The sequence below is a fragment of the Colobus angolensis genome, unplaced genomic scaffold (genome assembly GCF_000951035.1).
Source record: "Colobus angolensis palliatus isolate OR3802 unplaced genomic scaffold, Cang.pa_1.0 Scaffold116, whole genome shotgun sequence".
Classification (NCBI taxonomy): domain Eukaryota; kingdom Metazoa; phylum Chordata; class Mammalia; order Primates; family Cercopithecidae; genus Colobus; species Colobus angolensis.
In genome coordinates, this window is record NW_012112697.1 from 6,127,367 (window position 1) to 6,136,310 (window position 8,944).

The following is an 8,944-nucleotide window of genomic DNA, read 5'->3' on the forward strand; positions in this document are numbered from 1 at the left end:
GTCAGGAGTTCAAGACCAGCCTGGCCGAGATGGTGAAACCCTGTCTCTACTAAAAATACAAAAATTAGCCAGGCATGGTGGCAGGTGCCTGGAAAACCAGCTACTCAGGAGGCTGAGGCAGAGAATTGCTTGAACCCAGGAGGTGGAGACTGCAGTGACCTGAGATCGCGCCACTGCACTGCAGCCTGGGCAACAGAGCAATACCCCATCTCAAAAAAAAAAAGATGACAGATGTTTCAAGAACAAAATTCCTCATCAAACTTCCAAATCTGCAGACAACAAATGGGATTTTCTCCCAATTCAGAAAGAACAGAAATATCAAGACAATTAGAACTTTAAGGGTGTTTCTGCATACTGGGAAGGCGACTGCAGAGAGGAAGGATACCCCACCCGGTCAAATAGTGAACATCCATCCTACCTGCAAACCACACCAGACACGTCCGTAGGCACCTGCATGGACGTGACATTCCTGGTTCTTGATATTAAGCCTCAGTGGTCCCCAGCCCCCAGGGGACCTGCAGAGACTCTCGGGCCACTCAGTCTGGCTGGCAGTGGCGGGAAGCAGTGTGTGCTGCTCGCACCCTGAGTTTCCAGTTTTAGGAGACTGAAGCATCCCAGACAGCTGTGGACAATCAGGAAGACTCTACAAGCAGGACCAAAGGGACTAAGCAGCTTAGCAGCTTCCCTTGGTGACTTGGCAGGGGGACAATCAGTTGGCTTCTGGAATCCCCTGCCTCCAGGAAGGGCAGCAAAATAGAAAAAAAGAAAGAAAACCACAGTATTCAAATATATGTCAGTCAGATTAGACAAGGAGTAACTTGGATCAACTGATCCACAAACTGACATGCCTTGTACTGAACACCCTTCAGGGAAGACGAGTGTCGCTCTGGTCCTGCAGCGTGCGTGGACCGTGCAGAGCAGAGGCAGGAGTGGGGGGCGCTGAGGGCAGGCCTTGGTCTACGTGGACAGTTTTAGGCACGTGATTTATAATACTTTGTGGACATCTAACAGGTTAATAAAATATATATTATATAAATATATCTCCTACTGTACACACTGCTCTCTTGTGCAGCCACTGTAATCTCATGCCCCAAACTAAACTAAAGGAGAGCCAGGCTGAACCATGATGTCCAGACCCCTCCCTTTCACACCCCAGACTTGGCATCTCCACACTGGAGGAATGAGGCCGGATGGCCAAGAATATTGCTTCTATAAAGCCCATATTCTGCAAAGGTTGATGAGTCACCAAAATACAACATTTAGCCAATGCCTACCAGAGTGGGTACACGCAGCAAATGGACAAAAAGAAAAAAAACAGAGCAAATCCTCCATCTTTTAATGTGATAACTTTCCACATCCTCTCAACGTGGAGGCACAAAGGAGCTTGTCTGGGAAGTTTGTCTGGAGTGTGCAGAAAGGTCAGGCTGGACTGCCTGTCACATCCTGAGACCACACTAAACCTTTATAAGCCATTGTCTCTGACCTGTATTGTAGCCTGAAAAATAAAGCAAAGTGAGTCAAATCCCTGGCTCCCACTTCCTGCCCCGCTGCTCCCCACACCCCATCTTCAAGGACCCCTCCCACCACAGTCCTGCCTCCCGATGAAGCGCAGAGCTTCCGGAGTAACTGCAGCCTCAGCAGGGCCGGTCCAGACACGGCTGAGTCCTGTGCTGCCCTGGAGGAGGAAGGTTCCTGGGATCCTGCTGCCCTGGGACTTGGGATCCAGCCTCTCAGTGCAGATGGATGGATTGTTCAACTTCACAAACTTCCGGTCCCTTCCCCTCCCCAGCTGCCCTTGGTCTAGGGAGGCTCATGCTTTGCTTCAACGAAGTGAGGAGACCACAGAAATACCCATGGCCGTGGGGCTGTGACCAGCAATGGCTGATTAGGGTAGAAACTGAAAAGCGTCACTGTCTCAGCAGAAGAAAGCAGGACCCCACACAGCCTAGGGAACGGCTGCCCACCCACTCCTCGGTGAAGACCATGGCCCTGGCGAGGCCCCAAGGTGCTTCTGAGAGATGAATGAGACACCTCAGTCATGGCACACTGGGTGGTGCGCTTGGCACACTGGGTGGTGCGCTTCCCCTCCAAGTCTTGTCTTTGTTTTACACAGTCATAGGAAAGAAATAACCTCATTGCCCAAATCAAGCCTGGAGGAGATGCGTTACTATATACATTTTTTTCTTTAAAAATTTTTTTTTTTTTTTTGGTGGTTTTCTTAAAAAAAGCCTTTGAGTTGCAGGTCAGGTGAGTTGGTTCTGGAAGTACCGGAAGTTCTGTTGGTATGAGAGAAACTTGTCTACAGGCAGGTAAACCCAAGTTTGCCAACAAAGGCAGTAACCCCAGCGGCCAGCTGCTGCTGCTGCACGAACGGTGAGGAGGAGGAGGAGGCCATGGACATGAGTGGAGGCTGGACGGGACAACGCAGTGGACACCTGCTGATGCTCTAACACGGGGTTGGTGTCACCTCTGAGAAGAGTGAGGTGAGTGGGGATGCTATACAAGAGGGCTGTACAAACTGGGCACTGGATAGGTAGTTCCTTTGGTGGTCAAGGTGGCTCTACCTGTCCTTGAGCTCTCGTGTCACTCGCTTGGTGATCCGTCCACACATCAGACCAATCAGGAACAATATACAGATGCTCCCACTGATCACAGAGAGAATGTAGTTCTTAGACGGAGATGTCATTACTTGCATGGCAAGATCAGAGAAGCCATCTGCTGGGGCCACCTAGAATGACACAGGGCAACATGATTCTCTGAGACAGCACTGGGCTGGTGGCAGTGCTAGGTCTAACTTATCCCTCTCAGTTCCTAGTTTAATTTATGTCTTTTCTTTTGGAGAGGGAGGGCAGGAGATAAGAAAAATCAACACAGAGCTACAACTCTTTTTCCTGATCATAAAACTATACACACGTCTACTGCACAAAATTAGAACTACAGAAAGAGACAAAGTGGTGCAGTCACCCACGATTCCATCACAGTGATCACCACTAACATCACAACACTGAAGATGTGCCGGGCTCCCCCTGCCCTCGCTCATTTAGTCCTCACACCAAGCCTAGCAGGCAGATTTCACCACTCCCATACTCTGGATGGAGAGTCAGTGCCCAGGGGTGAGCATGGTTAAATGACTTCTTTTTCTTTTTCTTTTTTTTTTTTTTGGAGACGGAGTCTCGTTCTGTCGCCCAGGCCGGAGTGCAGTGGCGCCATCTCGGCTCACTGCAAGCTGCGCCTCCCGGGTTCACGCCATTCTCCCGCCTCAGCCTCCGGAGTAGCTGGGACTACAGGTGCCCACCACCACGCCTGGCTAACTTTTTTTGTAGTTTTAGTAGAGATGGGGTTTCACCGTGTTAGCGAGGATGGTCTCGAACTCCTGACCTCGTGATCCGCCCGGCCTCAGCCTCCCAAAGTGCTGGGATTACAGGCATGAGCCACCGCGCCCGGCCTGTTAAATGACTTCTAGAAGGCCACGAGTTCTTCTATCTTTTGATTTATGCTCTTTAACTGCATTTGCTCCTTTTCTTTAAAAAAGAGAAAAGCTGAGACTGTTTTGTACATTCTATATTTTGTAAATTCAATTTTTTTTTTTTTGAGACGGAGTCTCATTCTGTTACCCAGGCATTGTGCAGTGGCACAATGTCAGCTCACCACAACCTCCGCCTCCCGGGTTTAAGCGATTCTCCTCCTTCACCCACATGAGTAGCTGGGACTACAGGCGCACACCACCATGCACAGCTAATTTTTTTGGTATTTTTAGTAGAGAGAGGGGGGTTTCACTATGTTGGGCAGGCTGGTCTCGAACTCCTGACCTTGTGATCCGCCCGCCTCGGCCTCCCAAAGTCCTGGTCTTGTAAATTCTATATTATTTGTAAATTCTATATTTTGGCTTTTTTTTTCACTGAGTTGGGGTCTCGCTCTATTGCCCAGGTGGGCGCACAGTGGTGTGATCACAGCTCACTACAGACTCAAACTCCTGGGCTCGAGGGATCCTCCTACCTCAGCCTCTTGAGTAGCTGAGACTACAAGTGCACCACCATGCCTGGCTAATTAAAAAATTTTTCTCAGCCAGGTGTGGTGGCTCACGCCTATAATCCCAGCACTTTCGGAGGCCGAGATGGTGGACCACGAAGTCAGGAGTTTGAGACCAGCCTGGCCAACATGGTGAAACCCTGTCTCTACTAAAAACACAAAAATTAGCTGGGCACGGTGGTGCTCGCCTGCAATCCCAGCTACTGGGGAGGCTGAGGCAGGAGAGTCACTTGAACCTGGGAGGCGGAGGTTGCAATGAGCCGAGACTGCGCTAGTGGACTCCAGCCTGGGCAACAGGGCGAGAATCCGTCTCAAAAAAAAAAAAAAAGTTTGGTTTTCTTTGTAGAGATAGGGACTCCCTATGTTGCCCAAGCTGTTCTCGAACTCCTGGGCTCAAATGATCCTCCTGCCTCAGTCTCCCAAGGTGCTGGGAATATAGGTGTGAGCCACTGACCCAGCCTGTATTTTGACTTTTTTCATTCACCATTATATTATAAGCATTTCCCACATCAAAAACAACGTGCAAGCCGAGACCAGCCTGGACAACACAGCCAAGACCTTGTCTCCACAAAAAAATTACAAAATTAGTTGGGTGTGGTGGCATGCACCTGTGGTCCCAGCTATTCAAGGACGATCACTTGAGCCCAGGAGTTGGAGGCTGCAGTGAGCCATGTCGCACCACTGTACCGTAAACAAGACTTATATTGACAGAATATATTTAACCGTCCTCCACTCGTGGACGTTTATAATTTAATGTCAGCTAGTTTTCATCCTCAGTTTTCCAATGCTTTCCCTAACGGACCTCAGTGGTAGCCTGCTATGGCAGAATCGGACCAAAAGGGTCCCCAGGTGCACATGGGCCCATTCTTTTGCATCCTAGCCCGGCTGCTGAGATGGTGTGGCTCAGAGGCGTCTGGGCTATTTCTATGCTCATATCATGTACACAGAACAGAGTAGGGAGGCGTGAGATGAATGAGATTTGAGCTCCAATAGTTGCCAACACAAAATAAGCCGTGAATTACTCTGAGTCACTCTGAAGCAGTAATACACAGCTCAGAGGAGTGGATACAATGAGGGAGAATGAAGTAATGCAGCATCTCCTGCTGCCGCTTCCCTGAGCCACTCGCTTCAAAGGCAACTTTCTTCCCTTGGGAGAAGGGTGAGGAGAGTGTTGACTACTGTGACAGACAGGGGCCCTCCCCTGTACCTTCCTGCTGTCGAGCGATGAAGACTTTCTCTGATTGTTCCTCTTGCCTTGTTATCCTTGACTTGGAAGTACATGGGTGATAAAATTGGTCAGGAAGGAGGGGTGGTCCTGGGATTACTCTCTTGATCTTAGGCCACTACAAATGTCTATCCCAATATGAGTTGATACAAAAGCATGGATCTAAAAACCAGAGGGACTCTGGGCAAGTCATGACCTCTGAAGTCAATTTCCTTCAACGTAAAGTGAGGAAATAGTCATTCTACTCACCTCACAGGGTTTCAAGGTTCATATGAGGCAATATGTCCACCAAAGTGTTATGTAAACTACAAAGCAATGTATACATGAGAAGAACTGTTATTCTTCTCACTGAGGCTGAACCTCTGTAGGAAAAATTTCCCCTAGCCCAAGTCTCCCTGGGTATCATACACATTCATGAGTGTCCTATGGTCCCTCTTCATCCCCTTCTTTTCTATGTTCCAGACCAGATGAGTATTGGCCTCACACATGTATTTTTCTCCTGAAGACTATAAAATGATAAAAACAAGCTTCAAGATAGGTGAGGCTAGATTTCTTTCTTTTGCCATGGGCATGACATCTCTTTTCTCTTTGGGTGACTCACTTTTCAGAAGTGAACAGTGGGCGAACTGAGAAAGGAGTGACCCTGGCAAAGCCACACAGACAGTCCAATGTACAGGGAGATGGCTCCAGGCTCATGGACAGCCAAGGAATTTTAAAAGTACACTGACCACGTTTTCAAACACACTTATTGCTAGCCTCACAATAAGGACAAGACCAGTGCAATATCTAGGAGAAACTGGACAACCACAGCAAGGAGAGCAGCATGGCCTTTGCTCAAGGATGACACGCAAATTGATGAGTGTTCCGTATTTTTAAATTTTCTTAAAAAAGGAGATTCTCTTGGTCATTACCTTTGCTGCATAACTCCACATTTCAATCCGATCATTGAGGCGCTTTTTACACTCGGGTTGTAACCTCACCCGCTTATCCTCCAGTGCTTCCATGAGACAGGACATTTCTGTGGGAGGAAACGAGTAAGAAGAACCTGAAACTGTACAGAATAGAGACATTTCTGTAGAGATGGGGAAAAGGGTACACAACCACCAGAGAATTCAGATCTGTAGGCTCAACAAAGTTAAATACATACTAGGAAACTTGACCTAGGATCCAACAACAGAGAGAAACGATATGTAACCTCCAGGGTTGGCATCCAAAGCCTTTCTTAAAACCTCCTTATTTTTAGAGCCAGGTGTGGTGGCAAACACCTGTAATCCCAGATACTTGGGAAGCTGAGGCAGGAGGATCCCTTGAGCCCAGGAGTTTGAGACTCCAATATAGTAAGACCTTGTTTCAAAAAATTAAAACGAAAACAGGCTGGGCATAGTGGCTCACGCCTGTAATCCCAGCACTTTGGGAGGCCAAGGTGGGTGGATCATTTGAGGTCAGGAGTTTGAGACCAGCCTGGCTAACATGGCAAAACCTTGTCTCTACTAAAAAAATACAAAAATGAGCCAGGCATAGTGGTGGGTGCCTGTAGTCTCAGCTACTCAGGAGGTTAAGGTGGGAAAATAACTTGTACCCAGGAGGTGGAGGTTGCAGTGAGCCGAGATCATGCCACCACCCTCCAGCCTGGGCGACAGAGTGAGACTCTGTCTCAAAAAAATAAATAAAAATAAAAACAAATAACTTCTATTCATTTTATTGGGCAGACGTGGCTCAGAAAGAACTTTCACACCTGCCTTGGCTCCCTCCTCACACAGAACCTGTCTACTGAGTTCACTGTGGCCACCTGGAAGTGTATGAAGCTGTCTTTTAGTTTGGGCACCAGGAAAAAGACCATGATGATGACTTTAACTTCTGCTTCCCTAACAAATACCTCAACTCTCCCTGTTCATCACATCTTTAGCTCTGGTCATGACGAGGTCAGTTCAAACTTGCAGGCTTATTCCTAAATTCATGATGCCATAAAGGCCTAGTTTTGGCATCACCCACGTCCCCAGGGAATGTTGTCTATGACTGGGCTACAACTACAGACCACAGTAGCCACACAACTGATGTCTAATAGGGAATCTTTGCTCTTCCCAAGAGAGTTCAGACAGATCAGAGTAAACACAGACTTACGACGCCCGCGGCCAGGGGTGATGGCTGCACAGTGGTGTTTAATGTCCAGAGCGCAAGCAGTATGAAGCACCGGGTCAACAAAGATGTCTGCTTTGCTTTCCTTCAGCATGTTTAAAACTTCCTGGAAAGGGAGGGTCATTGCAGACAGAGCTTTAAAGGGGAAATGCATCAGATCTGTTGTCTGTAAATACTTCATATACAAATAAACAAGGGGGGAAAGTTGAGGGCTAACAACAGAGACCACTTTGGGACAGGTTGCAAGGTGGTGATGATGTACAGAATGCAGATGAGTAACTACCTTTTAGAGATACAAAACTGTGTGTTTAAAAAAAGCAGGGGACTGTAAGTGACTATAAGATCAGATTTGGGTTTTGGCATTCCCATATGTCATGTCATATTGTTTTAAAGTACCTAAATGTTAATATTTTTATTGGTGTGGTACAATTACTGTGTTACTTTAAGAAATATAAAAACGTGAAATCTTAAAATCAGAGTAATATGCTATATTAAAATTCTCAATCAGGACTGGGGTGGTGGCTCATGCCTATAATCCCAGCACTCTGGGAGGCCAAGGTAGGAGTTTGAGACCTGTGTGGGTAATACAGCAAGACACCCATCTCTATAGAAAATTAAAAAAAAAAATTAGCTGGGCATAATTGTGTGCCCTGCAGTCCTAGCCACCTGGGAGGTTGAGGTGGCAGGATCACTTGAGCCCAGTTTGAGGTTCAGTGAGCTATGACTGTACCACTGCACTCCATCCTGGGAGACAGAGTGAGACCCTATCTCAAACAAAAACAAAAACAAAAAAATTCCAATTAGATAAAGACATATTTGTTTAAAAATGTTCTACTTTACTGTTGTCCTCAGAAAAAAAAAAACAACAGAATGGACAGGGCATAACATCTACTACAAGAGCAATTCTTATTTGTGTTTATAGATGTCCTGAATGAGAGAAATATCAACACGATGGAACTGAAATCAACTCTGCAGATTCTCCATTTATACATAATGGAACGTTGGGAGGTAAAGATAGGCCAGAAATGTTTCCATAAATAAAAGTTAGTATGCTCTAGACAAGACTCTAGTTCCTATAAAACAATAGTGAGAGAAATCAAAACCAAAAACCAAAGGCCAAACAATATTCTAAAATCCGCCCCAAAGTTACATGGGATCATGTGATGATAAAGGAGGCAAAGGAAAATATACGGATCTAGCTTTCGACCACTCCCACCATTCCTCAGAAATGTGGAATCAGGAACATTTTTAACAGATGAAAAATTCACACACAATATTCTCAATGATTCCATAATGACAGCAATGAAACTCTTTTTTAAAAGGTTAATTTTGGCCAGGCGTGGTGGCTCACGCCTGTAATCCCACCAGCACTTTGGTAGGCCAAGGCAGGTGGATCACGAGGTTAGGAAATCGAGACCATCCTGGCTAACATAGTGAAACCCCGCCTCTACTAAAAATACAAAAAAATGGCCGGGCGCGGTGGCTCAAGCCTGTAATCCCAGCACTTTGGGAGGCCGAGACGGGCGGATCACGAGGTCAGGAGATCGAGACCAT

General features: G+C 46.9%; 1 protein-coding gene across 1 annotated transcript in view; it reads right to left on the bottom strand.

Moving 5' to 3' along the window:
• Nucleotides 1-1,313: 1,313 nt before the first annotated feature.
• The window catches only part of GLG1 (golgi glycoprotein 1), a 171,649-nt gene continuing 164,018 nt past the window's right edge, over nucleotides 1,314-8,944 (bottom strand). The window contains exons 23-26 of the mRNA XM_011962462.1: nucleotides 7,376-7,565; nucleotides 6,166-6,272; nucleotides 2,565-2,728; nucleotides 1,314-1,495 (exon numbers count right to left, since the gene is read on the bottom strand). Coding sequence (XP_011817852.1) covers nucleotides 1,420-1,495; nucleotides 2,565-2,728; nucleotides 6,166-6,272; nucleotides 7,376-7,565 — 537 coding nt within the window. The 3' untranslated portion in view covers nucleotides 1,314-1,419. The remainder of the gene's footprint in view (nucleotides 1,496-2,564; nucleotides 2,729-6,165; nucleotides 6,273-7,375; nucleotides 7,566-8,944) is intronic.